At 38.0% G+C, this 17,830-nt stretch overlaps 1 protein-coding gene across 4 annotated transcripts in view; it reads right to left on the bottom strand.

The window, feature by feature from the left end:
• CA10 (carbonic anhydrase 10) overlaps positions 1-17,830 on the bottom strand; it is a 326,283-nt gene that overhangs the window by 59,521 nt on the left and 248,932 nt on the right. For all 4 annotated transcript variants that reach the window (XM_032774517.2, XM_032774516.2, XM_075071834.1 and 1 more), the window contains one exon: positions 2,572-2,757. In XM_032774517.2, the coding sequence (XP_032630408.1) occupies positions 2,572-2,757 (186 nt within the window). The remainder of the gene's footprint in view (positions 1-2,571; positions 2,758-17,830) is intronic.

Here is a 17,830-nt window from a genome sequence, read left to right on the forward strand (position 1 = left end):
GCTCCATCTCCCAAGTCCCACTAATTTACTTTCCCTCTCTCATGTCAGCTGTATTCCGTCCTCCAGCTCTCTCTTATTTTGTCAAAGATGCTGTTGATTTTTTTTTAAACCACCCTCTTTTGCTTTTGCTGCATGGTATTAAATATTGGGGCTGCAGTGCTGTACGTTTTCACCTTTCATTACAATCTATACTCTGTGTGACTTTTCCTTCAACACAAAAAATTTATGGCTGATATATTTCTAAACCATCAATCTCTCCTGTGACTTTCTGAAACAATGCTGATATGCCAAATCAAATGCAGGGCTATATTTCAGCCGTATTTCTTGCTTTTTTGTTAAAGCAAACTATTTTGTATTGAATATCGCTCTTACTATTTAGATGTGATTATCAAAGCAAGGTCGTATTTATTAAAACACTCAATGTTCACATACGAGTTAAACATTGGATCCAATGTACACGTCCATCTATCATAGAATTTAAACAAGGTATCCACTAGTCAGTTATGTAAGACATGAATAATTTTATGAAAACACTGCCGCTGACTATATTATACAGCTGCATAGCTTTATACAAAACAAAGCAAATGATTACCATCAATTATAACATCATTTGACAAGCCTGCAATTAATCTGCTGCTCTTCAGATAACTGTTGTTGCACAATGCCAAAAAAAATGCCATGCATTAATTGACTCATCACCAGAGTCTGTGATAGATGGTAATGTGATTATTCATCTTCAACAAAATAAATAAGTGCTTTGTTGCTGGAAACTATTCCTTTTGGTCTTCTAAAAGAATGACAACAGGGTACTCATGATGTCTTTGAAGGTAACTCTAATATACCTGTAGTGAGATGCAGTTCTTCTGAAGCATTATTTACTTAGAATTTGTAGTGTGCAAGGTGCTTCACAGAGCGGAAACAAGCTAATGGGAGATGGGTACAGCCAGGAGTGGCGAAAGCTTCCTAAAAGTGGGGGGAACCCCTGCCCCACCCCTCACTCATGCCTCTTCCCCCCCCCCCCCCCATCTGTCACCCTTACAGCCTGGTAAAAAGTGATGGGACTATGGGGCCCTGTTCCAGCACCAACAAAAAATAAAGATAGGAGACAAACTCTTGTATCCCTTCTGTATACAAAGCGACTGAATGATTGTCCCCTTTGAGCTCAGTCCTGGCCATAGTCTGTCAGCATTACCATGTATCCTGAAAAACTTGCTACCAATGCATGTACTCCTAAACTGCTGAAAGCATTGTCTACACTAGCACTTTTGTTAGTAAAACTTTTGTCACTCAGGGGTGTGAAAAAACACCCCCACCCTCCAATCGACATAAATTACACAAACAGAAGCGCCGACATGGCCAGCACTATGTCAGCAGGCGATACGCTACCGCCACTTGTTGGGGGTGGTTTAATTATGCCGGCAAGAGATTTCTTTCCAGTCGGCATAGAGTGGCTGCATTGGTATAGCTGTGCTGCTGTTAGGTCTCTAGTGTAGACATAGCCTGAGAGACTAATGAGAGCCATGTATCAGAGGGCAGGATCACTACTTTACAGTATCTCCTTTACCCGCTATTATCTGGTCTCTAAATCAGGTCCTGATACTGCAAAGATATAACTTGTGTGGTTAACTCTCTGTCCCTTGAGCAGGCCCACTGACTTCAATGAGACTATTCACCATATGTAGAATTAAGCTGTGCACATTCTTCACAGGATTATGGTGTACAGTAGAAATGTTGGACAATGGTAAGCAATAAAGGTAGAATTTTTTTTAGAAACAACCACCACCCTTAATATTAGAATTGGATAATTAGTTTTAAGTTTTCTTAGAAATATGATGGACTAACCTAATGATACTTGTCATGGATAACCACACAGATGGGAAATGCACTGCATTCAGATTACTTTTCTGTAACTGAAACTGACTCTGAATGGTAAAAATCTGAGTGTTTCATGTTCTACCTGCATTTTGTCTGGGTCTAATTTACAGGAAGCTTTTACGGTCTTTAAAACAGAAAAATAAATTTTAGAATCAGCAGCATAAAGAATGAAAAATATTGTACTGCGATTTCAGAATGTTCTTTGAATATAATATTAACTAGCTATCCAATTCCTTTGAAAATCCCAATTTAAGAAAGCTAGGTGCCCCAAACCCATTGAAATTCAATAAGATTTAAGCACTGAAGGTGAAATCCTGGCCCTGTTAAGCTATTGGGAGTTTTGCCACTGGCTTCAGTAACCCAGAATTTCATCCTTAATTTCCTTAGTCTCCTTGAAAACTCCAGCCTGAAAAACCAAATCCCCAGCTGCAATTTGGTTATTTCAACATGTGAGTAGCATGTATCTGACACAACAATCTCTATATTTCACCACTCACCTGGCAGTGAACATGCTGTGTTTGATATGATACACATGTATTACAATGCACAATTTAAAAAAAAATTCCCTTCTTTTCAAAATAGAGAAAAGGAGATCGTTTTTCATGAGCAGCCATTAGTTTGACACTACCCTTAGGCAGAAATGGAGAGCAGGTATTTCATACTGGTTCATTTTGAACTTCAAGTACACTGACGTACCTCCCCAGAAAAAGCTTGTCCGTTAAGTAGATGTTCTGATCCCTGGCTATCTTCACTTCCAAAATGTAACCGGATCTCTTCCAAGCGGTGACTGTAGGTCATGGGCCCTCCAGAGATGTTCACCAAATGCTCTTTGTCTAATCGTAGAGAAACATGTCTCCCTGTATTATACATTGTCCCACTGACCTAAACAGAATGAACAAACAATATAAAATTAAGTTTTTCTCAACCAGCGGTGAGTCCTAGAAAATAATGATACAGACTTAGAGCTTTTTCTACTTCAACACCTTCAGATTAATCCAACCATAAATCTTTAAAAAGATCAGAGATTAAATACCCAACTGAAGGATGTATTGCAAGTTCTGCTTTTAAATATTATACTTTATATTCAAATATTTTGCTAAATCCCTATGTACATATTTTAGCCACAGGCATGTGGCTAACACAATGAATGTGATTATTATACTTCTAAATAAGTATATATGTGAACATATTCTTTATGCAAGACCTGAATAATGACTTCATTACAGAATTTCTGCATTGCAAAAGGGGAACATTTCAACTGCTGTATAAATAATTCACAGTATATTTAAACAAATCAGAAATTTAACTCATTTTTTCTTACTGAAAAATTTCTAAGAAAATTGTCTCAAAGCAGAGGTGCTACAAAGCCTTCTGCTCCCATTGGAATCAATGGTAAAACCTGCACTGATCTCACTTATAAGGCTCCATATTTTGACAAGAATGTTCTGTATTTTATGTCCCACATACATTAGTTAGGAGATAAGAACTAACAAAGGTTAATTCTGTATCGATATATCTCCTTTTAAAATTAATCTTTATTTTATTAAAAAGAATGGAAAGATATGCTTTGTTTGTAAAATAAAATATAAACGAAAGTGACCCTAAAATAACAACCCAGTTACTACACAATGGAAGGGAAAAAAATTAGTGCAGAAAAGTGTTTAATTTTAAATAATGAGAAATAGTGTAAGAACAGCCTTTAATTTATGCTATTGTAGGGAAACACACATTCGTCTGAGTACAGAATGGGACAAATTCTGCAGGGATGTAAATAGTACATTTAAATAACATTAATATTAATTAGAAGGAAGTGTAGCAATGGTATGCTTTGCTGCACTTTAATTTAAAATTAAAGGCTTGACAATTATGTATTATATCCTATAGTACATTGGTACTCTAGTAATTAACATAACTGCAGTGACATTTTATCTGTAATACTAATTATTGTTTAAATGACCTGTTTTGTTGCACAGTATGCTGTAAAAAGTTACATTTTACAAATTGTGCTACAGAACTAAATGGGTCAGATAAAATAGTTTCTGGTGTTTTTATTTTGATACAGGTCTTCTATAGTTATTTGGTGTTATTTCAGTTTAGAACAGGGAAGAAAATACATTTCTCATGCAAAGCAGTAAATGTGAATACTGCTATTTATTTCACATTCAACATGATTGGAATTTTTAATATTGTCAGTTTTCTGGTTTAACTTTAGCATGTACAGTAATTAAATATCAAGTTTAGTTTAATATTTGGAAGCAGGTCAATTTTATTGAATCCAGTTACAGTACACTGCTTATGAATGACATAAAATTGCTAATCACAAGTAATGTGTAGTTTCAAATACAAATGGTGGGGAAAATTGTTTAAAGTCATTTTGCTGGTTCTCTATTTTGGAAATTCACACTTCATTGAACACTCAGTTACTTTTAGTAACTACAAAATATTCACAATCCATTTTCTTACTCTGCTTGATACAAATCTTAGATTAGGTTACCACCATTCTCTCTCAAGGTAAAAATGCCTCAAATAACTCTCTAAAGTATATATGCAAAAAAAGTAAGCTGGCCAGACTCCTGAAAAGGGATAATATTCTTTTTTCCTCTCTACCTCCTTTCAGAAATGCAGCACTTATAATGAGGCCACATTGTGAGTGCTTGGAATAGAAGTCCTCTCTGCGCACAACAGGTACAGCATACCAGTAGCACAGCAAGCCTCTCTCATTACATGCTCCAGTGTGCCTCTGTTCTGACTTGGCAGGATCAACACTTAACTAAGGAAACTGCTGCACGGACACATACACAGAAACATTACAGCTGTCAGGAAGGATAGAACTGGAGACCTGCAACTCCAAATACATATGCTCCTGCCATTTGAACTACTAAGGATGTCAGGCCCCTATCCTTGCTGGGCCCATACACAACAGGGAGACGTGACTAGATATACTAAGCTAGGGTGTTACAGTGGAATACTTTTATGGTTAGCATTTATACTGAGGTAGCACTTACAGGCAGTGGGTAACGTTTCCAAAACGCCTGTATCAGATTTTCAAAAGTGACTAAAGCACTTTGGAACCTTAGCCTCAGTGGGATTAGGTTCCTTAAATCCCTTTTGAAAATGGTGAGTAGGCTCCTAAATGAGACCAAAAAAAAAATTTACCCCCCAAACCAGGTTGAACCAAAAGTCTTCAGACCTATTTAATTCCTGTCCTCTTTCTTGAGAGTGCTGCAATTACTCTTAACTTTCAAAGTGAGTTTTTGATGCAGACATTTGCCCACCAACAATTGGACAGGGTGAGAGAGAGAATTTATGTTCAACCACTGACCTGGAACACATCTGATAAGTGATTGAGAGGTTAAAAAATATCCATGTGTCCCCTTCCCTCCACCCCCGCCTAAATTAACCACTGTACAATAGGCCACGGTTTTGTCACAGAAACCTCCACAGAATTGGTGGTGGGTTGCAAAATCTGAAGCTAGCCATAGGAATGTCTGGCTGAAGCTGCTCGAGGAGAGAGAGGCTGATGGTATCTGCCATCTTATGCTGCAGAAATGAACTGTGGAGTTCTACATATAAGATGGAACTTCTGGTGTACACACAAACAGAAAAATTAAAATAACTCATACTGCTAAAATGGCAAGTTAAGGACAGGACTGGTGCAGATGAGTCAGCAATAACCAGTTGCATGTATTTAGGCCCATTTGTATGAGGTGAACAAATCAGTAATTAATAAACAGGAACAGGACCGGGGTTGTTTGAAACCATTAATGAGCGTTTGTAGCCTCCAGTTCTGTTTACACTTAAAGTGTGAAGTACTTAAAATAGTCTTGCAGAAGGGTCATTTTGCTTGCTTAAAATAGACTTCTCTTAAAACTCATTTCAACAGTCTGCCTACATAGGGTTGCTGCAAAGACTATCTTATTTTTTTAAAAAAGCTTATATTTATCATTTTGGTAATGAAAATATTGCCTTTCATCAGGTGAGACATCTGTCTGGACAGGCTTTTGAAATATACTTAGAATAGAACATCCAGTCCCCCCGCCCCCATTTCTTTTTGACATGGACCACAGCATAGAAAAGCCTGGGGTACAGAGGGAAGGGGTGGGGGCTTTGAGGCATCCTCTCAAATGTGAGGGTCTCGAGCTAGGTTGTAAATAAATATGGCCAAAAAATTCATCCTCTCAATAAGTTGCATATATGATGTCAGAAACTGGGAATGGGCAAACGGGATGGATCATTTGATGATTATCTGTTCTGTTCATTCCCCTGAATCACCAGGCACTGGCCACTGCGGAAGACAGGATACTGGGCTGGATGGACCTTTGGTTTGACCCATTATGGCTGTTCTTAGGGATCAAAAGGGGTTGTGTCAGTTGGCTGATGCTTCAGAAGAATACTCTTAAAGTAGTTCATAATGGCTCTGAAGAAACCAATAAAGATAGCTTCTTGTATGGTCAACCGATAAAGATTCTTATTAATATGTGTAATAGACCATAAAATCTTCATTTAAAACCTCTGCAGATTAAATTTACACTGAAATGATATTTTCGTCATTGCTTATTCTGTGAAATAAAAAAAAACCCTCTGTCCACAAGTAATACTCTGTAGGTGTTACATCCTTTAAAATGTATATTGTATGTATACATAATATGCACTATGACACAAATGTACTTTGAGAACAATAATTTCTGTTTGTAATATTTAGTATAGTTGGGAATATTGCCAAGTGATACTGTTCTATTGACATTAGAATTTAGTTTATATTGTAGATTAAAACAGAATGTAAGCAAAGACCATCATTAGCATAAACATTTTTTAATTTAGGTTTTGTATCTCAATACTCTGCAGCGTAATGGGTTTGCAATGTCCATAAAGAAGACTGTAGAGGAAATCTACTTAGTTTGTGCTGTATTTTCAGCAGAATTTTGCTATGATAAAAAAAGGCTTTAATCCCATTTAGTATGAATTTGAAGCCTAGAAAATGAAGGAGCTCAGCAATTGTTGAGATTCAGCCTTTAAACAGTGAGTGACTGTAAAAGCTGACTGGCTCATTTTAGCACTTCACACACTGAGCTATTGTTTTGTGGAAGGCAAAGTCACACGCATTACTAAATTCACAACCAAGTTACACTAATAATGTAAGACACACATTTTCCCCCACAGGACGGAGAAAAGTGACATCTTAGTGTGAGACACAAGGTAGGTGAGGTAAAATCTTTTATTGGACCAAATTCTCTTTTTGTGTAAGCTAGAAAAGCTTGCATCTCTTACTGAGTTGTTCTTCAGGTCTGGAAATGTAGTCAGAGTGTCACAGCTATATACAAGGTGGAGCAGATTGTGTAGCATAAGTAGTAAACACATATTTCAAGGGATCATTCACGGTGAAGTGGCCTATTAAGACCTCTCCAGTCATAGGGAGGGAGGGGAAAAAAAAAAAAGATGAGGAGGGGACTTTAATGGAGTGTAGATTGTTTTAATAAGCCATAAATTCGGTCTCTCTATTCAGTCCATGATTTTTAGTATCTAACAAAATTATGAATTTAAGCTCACAGGCTTATCTTTTGGACATGTTGTACAGTTTCCTTTGAGGATGACGACAGTGATCAAATATAGAGTGACTGCTTTTTGTGATCTGTTCCATCTTGCGCACACAGCCCAGACTCGAAGAAAAACTCTCAGCAAGCTCAAAAGCCTATCTCCCACCAACAGAAGTTGGTTCAACAAAAAACTCCACCTTGTCCCTCTAATGTCTTGGGACTAACACTGCATACAACGTAAGATAACATTCTCTCTCTCACAACTGCAGTCATGGCCTTAGTGTTACTTCATGGCATATTATAGAACAAAATTATTTTATGCTTTCCTATTTGACTTCAACAGAGTTGTGTAAAAATACATATGTACTAATTGCCCTTAGGAAAGAAGAGTATCGCTTCCTCAATGGAATGAATACCTGCATCCCTCATATGTCCTTTGTATAAGTCTGTAATAAATAAAAAAAAAATCAATAGGAAGCTGGCAAAAAATATCTCAATCTAGTAACTTCAAAGTTGAAGATAAAACCACATTTTCAATTCACCTCATTTCATTTAGATATTGCAAAGTGTTTCCCTACTGGCGTAATTTTACATGTGATAAAATCCCCAGGCACAATGGAGCATCTCTAGGGGATTGCAACCTTAATTGTGGAATATCCCAGCTCTGATTGGTTTTAATTAAATTATTAACATTTTCCTTATAGTTATTTTTTATTTAATCTCATTCAATTTATTTCTTGCTTCGCAGAGCTTTGTGCACATAATACCTCTATTTATCTAGAGGCGACACAGTAGCGTTAGCACATGCTGCCATTTTGTAAATAAAGCTTTAATACACATACAGCACCTGAGTAGTCACAAAAGGTCCAAATTCTGCTCTTAGTTATAAGCGTGCAGCACAAATGAAGTCAGTGGAGATACATAAGCAGTACATGATTAGCATTTGATCCACAGTTGTAGCTAAAGTTTTGAGCAACAAAGAGTCCTGTGGCACCTTAAAGACTAACAGATGTTTTGGAGCATAAGCTTTCGTGGGTGAATGCCCACTTCATCAGATGCATGTAAAGTTTTGACAGCTTTTTATGGCCATTACAGAAAAATTCAATAAATATTTTGCTATCTTTATCTTGCTGTACAACTTTCTCCCCCACTGGTTCCATGATTTAGCAGTTCTGAAAGTGTTCTTCCTTATTCTAGGGGCATGCGAGTTGAGCTAAGCACAGATGAGGGGAACATGCCTGAGAAAGGCACCAGCATGGAGCGCTCCCACTAAACTCACCACCAGGTGGCAGTGGGAGCAAGGAAGTGAGACCTGGGTGGAAGCAGCCATAGTTACTACAGCTCAACAGTGGAGCCTGCCTGAGATGTGTGCGAGGCTGCAGAAAGGAGCTCGGGACAATGGGTGGAGGGTGGCAGAGGAGACTGGGGAGGTTGGAGAAGGCAGTGGGGGGCCAGTGTCAATGCACAGGTAGGGGGGAATACAAGTGCAGTTCCCCTGAAACTGTGAAAATATTTAATTTCATTTTTTCTAAAGGCCCTAATCCAGCAGAGTACTTAACCGTGCGTAAATCCAAGTCCTTGAGTATTTCCATTGATTTTAGTGGGATTGCACATATGCTTATGAGTTTGCAATTTTTAATTATTTATTACAATGTATTCTGACATTAAGCCCCTAATCCAGCAAAGCCACACTATTCAATTGTGTAATGTTAATAGCAAAAGTGGGTCAGTTGTGAAGCTTTGATCCAAATTCAAGTTCCTAAACTTCAGATCCAAACCCAAGCCACTTCACAAGAGTGTTGAGATCTGGAGTACTGAACCGCCCCATCATAAAAATAAACTTGAGCCGTGAAACTGAAATCTGGATCCAGATCTGATCTTCCTCATGTTTCTGAGTGGTTTGGATCCATTTCTAGTTATAAGAGAAAATGGAATTGTAGCCAAGCTCAGAAATGTGAGTTGAACGTCCCTGCTAACTGGACTGGGCACAGGAGATTGAGCATAGCATAGAATCTGTTTTAATTTACTTTCCAAAAATTCTTTCAAACCACTATCCTCTTGCCATGAAATCTGTTTTCACAGGTTTGGTAATGATGCACCATATGCATCATTCAGTGATACTACAGATACCAGAAAAGACAGTCATAGTCAGCAAGAGGGTTAGCGTGAGCTTTTTGGTACTTGTGATGCCCAAGAGAGCCAATGTCCTCTTGTAAACCCAGAAGAGAGAGCAGATTCAAATGGAGAGGGGAAATAATTTTATGTGGTTATATTAGAACTTATTCCTGACATAATTATTGGGTGCTGATATTATCACAAGAGCTCTAAAAGATATCAAAGGGCTGGTTAACAAATATCTCTGTTCTTCAAACTGATTAATGTAGCTTTTTCAAGTGTAGCTCTCATTTAGAATAGTCTCTATCTGCTATTACATAGTATTGTAAAACATGACATCAAAAGTAGCTCCAGAAATCAAGACTCCTTTGTCTCATGAGTACCTGCCCTGTACCTCACTGCATATCACCAGAACTTTTAACTTGTACCCCCCACAACCACTATCAGCAGTTACAAGTTACCTCTAAGGGATTAAAAATTCTATAAGAACATTCTTCCTCTCCTTACCTGTCCTGAACTAGATTTTTTCAGTAACTTTTTCTGAAAGCTTAGTCCTCATGCTTTAGACAATGAAAGAATAGTAAGCTTTCAAAAAGCTTAGCAGCATAAATATACTGTCCTAGAGAAACAATCTGCCAGCTCCAAGGTATAACAGTTTTAACAACTTGAAGCTAGGAGTGTGAGGAAAGAAAAGGAGAGGAGAAAAAAAGGGGGGGAGGTGGAGAATAGAAAAAAAAATAAGTAAGATTCCCTATCTCGCCATCCTCTGTGACCCTTCTTCAAGGTCCAATACGTGCTCTCTGCTCTACAGGAACATTTACAAAAGACAAGAATGGTGCTTCCATCGAAATTTTGAATTTATTCAGGCAGACAGCTCCAGGGCTCCAGATCAGTTTCCAATAGCATTTCTTATCTAGTATCAATGCCTGCTGTGGAATAGTAGTCAGTATAAGGCACCAGGACAATCAAGTGTGTATGCCTGCCTGCTGTGATGTCTTTGGCTCTTAGCTGCAAGATAAGATGAGTTTCTCCTTTAGAGGCTGAAAATGCAAAGGACCCAGAGAAGTCCAAGGCTGCATATGGAAGCAGACTACCAAGAACTGACAAGTCCATTGGAGGTTTGGTAAAGCCCCACTTTTCTATCTCCTGCCACCTTGTGGCTCGCTCTTTCCTCTCTGTCTTTTACACCCTAGACAGGCATTGCTGGTTCCTTTTCGTACTGGAGTGTAGAAGTCTTTTATCACCGGTTAAAAGCATCTAAACTATTAATGATACTTAGAGCATCATTAATTTTGGTTTCTGCCAGTACACCTCGGGGGAGGGCACGAAGAGGGGGAAGTGAACAACACCAGCAGCTGGTCCACTGATGGCAGCATGGATCATGAGCGACCTTAATATTTTATGTATTTACTACTCTAGCAGTGGGTCTGGGAGACGAATGCAAGGGCTGGCACTCTGCATGGAAGCCTTGAGATCCACTGCAAATGGGCCTACCTGTGGATTTTCAGGTCTCTATGCAATTAGGTAGCTATGCCTACTGCTCTTCTACCTAAATGTTGATGACCCCAGATCTCCATGTAGAAGTTTCTGTGTGATTTTCCCCCTCTTATACATTTTTGCATGGAAGAGAGGATATAGTTCCAAGACTGGAGCTGACCTCAGTTTTTCTGTGTTGAAGCAGACCACATGAGTAGATTAGTTGGGTATTTTTCAAGCACAGACCACACCCCAGGCTGTACTAGCTAGAAACTGTCTTGGCATTCCAGGCATCTCCAACTACTCAGCAATTTAAAGACAACTCTGGGTTTTGTTACTGTTTGACTGGCTATTTCCCTGCCTCCATCATATTCTTTACTGGGCACTTGATCTGGCAAAGTGTTGAATACCAGCAGTAAGATACTAAGAATGGAGAGCGTTCTGCAACTTGATGCTGGAGCAGGACCTAATGCTGCACCTAATGGGATTTGTGAAGTGATTCAGATAGTATTTTACTATTAAAATTATAGCTTTAATTTAATATAAAGCTGGGTCCTTCCATCTGGGGGCAGTCTCAAATTGCTTTGCAAGATTAAAACAATTAAGACTCTCACTCCCCTCCACTCCAAAGTAGGTAAATATAATTATGTAGTTTTTAATTTTCTTCCTCATATTCAGGTTAGATTGTCCAGTGCTAAATTTCATCCAATTACTCCTTGGATCACTCCAACTCAATCCTTTTCTTCCCTGGTATATACATACTTGTAAGCAGTTGTATCTTCTCTTAGCCAAACTGTGTTACAAAGCGCTCAAGTACTTTGCTGAATCAGATCCCAGATCTGTACCATGTATTCCAGATGCACTGCAGTACAGCAAGAAAGTTTCCCGTTCCAGGTGGACTGTGACATGGGACTTCTGCCAATATATTGCAATGACTGTTTTCAGTCACCAGTTCACACCAGAAGCTTATATTCAATTTGCTATTCATTTTCACTTCTTATCCAGAAATATTACTTTCCAAGTATCTCCTGCTCAGATTTTTACTTTATATTATATTAAGCTGCATCTCATTGTGCTAACACCTGTTTATATTTCTCTAGGCTTCATGTCTTTTGGGTTTTTTTGGTCTTTATTGGTGTGATCATCACCTTCCAGTTAAGCATTTATTCAGATTACTGTATTTTACAAATGCTAATTAAAAGAACTCATGCCTAACCCAGATTTCTGCAGCACCCTACTGTATCACCTCACAACTCTGTACGACTATTGTTCCAGCCATCCACCTAAGGGACTTACCTGGCTCCCTTTTCTGAAGTACCTGCATTTCTCTCAGTCTCTAACGTATTTCTCTTATTAACATCCCTGCAAGGTAGGATGTATCTCCATTTTACAGATGAGGAGCAAAGGCACAGAGACATGGCTGCGGTCACACAGGAAGTTTGGGGAGAAGCAGGGACTTGAACTCAGATTCCAGGCTAGCACCCTGGACCATTTATCTTTTTTTATTCACTACCTTTTGTTTATAGCCCCTCAGCCAGATTTTAGTCCAGATTGCAATACTCAGATGCTAGTCAATCTAAATTAATTGTACTGTAACGGTCCTTCATATACAAAGTGTAGACTGCTTGAAGGTTTTATGCCTTATACAGGCTTCCATGGAAGCCTACAACAGCTGAAATCTGACTTTGAGAAATCAGTTATGATGTTTAGTTGCTATTCCCAAACGTAACACACAAATGTCCATTGCTCAGCTTTGTGCAACGTTTCCTAATGTCAAAGCAATAGTTATACAAGGCTGCACAACCCACACAGTCTCTTCCTGGGTGCTTGTCTATCATTAGGGTGGGACCCTGTAAAAGCAGGTTGCATAGTTTCTGGGGATCTAGGCACTGCTTTCATTCGGAGCCATGCTTGAATTAGGATTTCAGAATAGGATCCTAGATGAGTTAGTGATGGTGCGCCTGAGACATGGCGCTAGACTCTCAGTTCATATAAACGGCTGAACTTGTCAATTTTCTGAATTCCATAGGAAAATAATTAGACATTTTTTAAAAAAAAATGTTAAAGAGTCTTAACCATTTAATACTTATGGAAAAAAACTAGCAGACTTACGAGAAAACAGTAACTTTTCTATAGATTTTCTTAACCATCCTTAAGAATGAGCATTTTGGGATACAACTAGTATGAAAACTGCTATAGAAAAAAATATTCTAATCAACACCATCTACTTCAGATATTAAAAAGCAGGATTTACAGTATCTTTGGCTCTGTCTTCTTGAGCTCAGCAATTGAAATAAATGTATATATTCAAATGATTTCCCACTTTGTATAATTACACACTGTTTAGGCTCATTTCAGATATGATACCTGCAACTTTTAATTGAATCCAGCAGAGAGCACTGTGGACCCATTACATACTGACATTATGCATATACCATCCTTACTTCTGCAGCCAAGAAAGAAATTAAAGCAAATCGTTTTGGGTAAGTGACACTACTAGAATCTGGGGTTTGCAGTTTCTTAGGTGGTGGTATCGCTGAGACCATAGTGAATTCTAACTCACATCATACACATTACTAGCCTGCAGCTGTGTGTTTTCAGGGTGCAGCCTCAGCAGGTTGCTTGAAGGCCATCGGATAAATGATCTACCCAGAGTTCCTTTCCTGGCAAGAATCCAGTAGATCTTCTGCTGTGTTTGTGAGGGAAAAAACCACCCCTCAACAAAACATTAAAAACTGCCACTTACTGGGAGGGAGTGCCAATATAATTGCTTAGCTTTGAAGAACAACAGGCAGCAGCATCAATATTTGATTTAAGAAGGGCTGTGTGAAAGATAAATGAAAGGTTTTAAATAATCTTTTCATCTGTTTGGTTTGAAGGTTTTCAAAAAGGAAATGATATTAATGAGGAAAATTAAACCATTTACCTGCCAAATGAAATGCATCATGTTTCAGCATATTTTTTTTTAAAGCGACGTTTGCATTAAGAATCTTTCCCATTCATTACAGTAGGCTTTTGGCTGTTTATTTCTCTAAATGATTGATCTGTGAGAAAACTTGGAACAAATCTCAAATTAAAAATTCTAACTTCCTGGCTAACGAGCACAGTCTGTCAATTTTCAGTGATCAAAATAACATGCTTCAATGATGTATATTCTATTCTGGTAACAAAAATATAATTTTAAGAGAGGAACCTCAAGGTCTTCCTTATCAAGAGATAAATCACACAGGAATTAAAGGTATGAAACTGTTCCTGGGCCACAGTGTTTATTATCCTTGGAAGTCAGCATGTAGCATATAAAATTCTTTTTTTATACTTTCCTAACCACAGAGTAGCATCTTTTAAACTCTAAACAGTGATGCAATCAATGTTGTAGGAGTGCATGTTACACGCAGGGTAATAAAAAGTATTGTTGCAGGTTAATACACTCTTGTGGGAAGAAAAACATTTCTGTCCACACCCCTCCCCACTATAATAGGATGCTGTTTTGTTACTAGAGCATTAGACATGACTGAATAATTAATAAGCATATAGCTACCTGACTAAGGTAAGGGAAGTGAATACAAATTTCTTTCCTTTAGTGATGCAATCGAAAACTAACATAGTTAAGACTCATACAATTGTATAAAATGTGACAAAACAATGTTTTATTTAGTTCTCTCTCAGAATATTATGCTGCCTGGATGTTTTTGCGTATTAAGTTTTCATAAGCACTCTGAAATAATTACGTGATGGGTAGGCTGCTACTTTCTGAAAGTATCTAACCACTATGGCCACAAAAACAGACCCAGACAAGTAAAATGTATTGAATTCCCTACAGGAAACCCCACTACACACACCACAATATGAGCCATATCATCCAAGTTCCAGCAAGATAAGCATAGCAACCCTTTCCTGAAAATAGAGATGAGGGAATTAATAGAAAAAAACCTGTAAAACTCAGCTTGCTAAATTTTGTCTGGGAGCAAAAACACTCTGGTAAAACTACTGCATGTTTCTGATAGCGATCCATTTGCAATACATTATTCACAAGTCAAATTTTTTATAAGTCACTCATTTATGCTGAGCATTTTTGGAAATGTATGAATTTTGCTCAGTGACAAAAGCTGCCCCCTGCAGAGAAAAAATTGTGAAATATTATGTTGAGTGCCAATTACACAGCTGATATCAAGCTGTGCTCCAATGCTACTGTCATGGAACAAAAAATGCATAGCTAGCTCAAAATAATTTCCCGATCCTTTATGTCTGGATGTAAACTAGCGCTTAGCAAATTTGAAATTTGACTTCAATAAAATTCATTTTGTGTCAAGACAAAACCTTTTTTGAATGCAAAAATCACAAGCTATTCTGCCTATCAGCATGTTTCAGTGTTCTCTTAGTGGGGAGAGAGAGCAGTTTAATACGGCCTGGCTTTTTTCTAGTTCTTTAAACAAGGTGAAAGCCTATAATCACAAACATTTGAGATGCTGCCTATTTGGGAGGCAGCTGGATTGTTTTCATTTTATCTACTTCAAAAGCATTCATGCACCTTTTATTCTGAGAAAATAGGGGAATTCCTGTATACATGAGGTTGAACAAGCAATTTCCCTCTTTTGAACTTATTTTTGCTTTCCTCCAAATTCCAATGCCTCCATCCACCTCAAATGGATCTTTGGAAAGCTTATCCACACTAGATGGCTGTGGAAGGGATATTTAAAAGCTTTTCCAATTACTTTGAAAAACTGCAAAAGAAAAAAAAATTAAATGAAGAGGAAAGACTAAAACATGGTTTAATTTAGCATGCATAAGCCATATACTCAGTGGAGACAGGTGCCTAAAAAAAAAATAAAAAAAAATACAAATCTTTCTGAGATTACAAACACTTAATACTATCTTTCCTGTTCTCTCATGGAGTCTTCTACAGCACCCTCCTGGTTCCTCTCTTCAGCTTCTTCTGTACATCCACATGTGTATGCCCCCTGTACAATCTCACCAGTTCCCCTCAATTTTGATATCTTTAGACTTAATTCCTAAATACATCTCAGTCTCTGGCTTCTCTCCCTTGCATCTCTGCCCATTTCTTGGGTATTTCACAATCACTACAGACTCAGTAGTACAGCTGGCTAGAAAATGGTTCCATACTCCCCTCTCCCCCCCCCAAAAGATTGTTGAAAACATTTTTCAGCAACTGAAAAATTTTGGCTGAAAACAAAACAATTCTTTTGTCATAAAGCCAAAATGACAATTTTTCAAGGAAAACAGACACAGAGAAGTAATTTTGATAAACAGTTTTTCTTAGACTAAATAAAATATTTTTTGACCAGCCCTTGTCAATTTAACTGAAACTCACAATATCAATCTTTCCCCCAAGCCCTCTCCTCTTTCCCTTTTCTCTAATACCACAGACATTAAGTCCTTTCCTGTTTTTATATTCACATTGGGATTCAAAAATCTTTTAGAGAAATAAATGGTATGCTGTTTTCTCTTTAGTCTGTTCTCTGTAAATTTGTCTTCACTAGTGCAGCTAACACTTTGGTGGTCTCCATACCTTCCTCACTCACACAATGTAATCAGCTAGATTATGTTCCCTTTTCCACCACTAAAAGCCTGTCAACACCAGAACTTATTTCATTCTCTATGCTGGCTTCTCTTCTTCAAAGCCATTCTGCATGCATGCATGTGCATATATTAGTGCCATCTTCCCTTCGGGCTGTCCACCTATCTCTTCTGATCATTCCCTTTATCACCTCTGCTCCTGTTGAACTTGGTGCCATAAATGTGTAGTATCCTCTTACTGAATGAATACACACAGTTCTCTCCTCCCTCTAACAGAAAATTGCTGAAGACTCCCACTTCTGTGAACCATCCCAGCTACAACATGCTCAGAACTATTCTGTGTTTGGTTCCAGTGTATATTATCCACTGTGGCTTTAGACTGCCAGGTCCTTGGGGAAAAATGTGTTTGTTCTGTCCCCTAACTTACTGTACAACTCCATACACAGTGCTGTGTAAATAACAAATGTCTAAGTAATCAACTGAAGTGGAAGCCTAGTATAACCAAGATGCTGTTTCTTATCTTAAGCCATTCCAAGCATGTCTCTCCAAACCGAGAGGAACAAAGACACTTTTTTCACCTGCGCACACAATATATAAATGCTGATTTTTTGGGGAACATATTTTAAAGATACTTACAATTAGACAATCAAAGGTACCATATGTAACTATCTGACAAAGGCCTCGGGAAAGATATTTTCATGTTACATCAGTCTGCATCTCTCTTTTATGGTCAACATATTTGACTAGAACACAGATTGTTCTTAAGCTTTTCAAGATATTTAGATGAAGAATGGAGCTACTTAAAAATATTCCGGACAGCTTTGTTGCTTTAGAATTTCCTCCATGTCATTTTCATGCTTAACTTGCAAGATCAATCATTTGAGAGTGTGTTGTTTTCATTTTCATCTATTTGGGAAACTGACCCTTTCTCTCAGTTTAAGGATAAGTCCTTAAAAACTGCATTTCCAGTTCACTCTCACTTTTACTGAAATAATAGAATAAAATGTCCCTTCTTTAAAACATCTGAGTCACAGCACAGAGTGCAATAATTAGAGTCAGATGGGCCACAGAAATACCTCTCATTCTTATGAAAAGAAAAACTGGTAAAGCTGAAGAGAGCCACCCTAAGACTATTTAAGGAAAGGGACTTTGAGGATTAAAATGATCTCTTATGGACTGACCTGAATTAGATGGTCTTGCACCAAGCTTTGAGTTCAGCGATGTATTGTAGGTTTAGAGTCAGTTGGGGGACATGGAAGTGTCATTAGGGATGATGGGATTCAACTGACTAGGTC

The sequence above is a fragment of the Chelonoidis abingdonii genome, chromosome 13 (genome assembly GCF_003597395.2).
Source record: "Chelonoidis abingdonii isolate Lonesome George chromosome 13, CheloAbing_2.0, whole genome shotgun sequence".
NCBI classification, from domain to species: domain Eukaryota; kingdom Metazoa; phylum Chordata; order Testudines; family Testudinidae; genus Chelonoidis; species Chelonoidis abingdonii.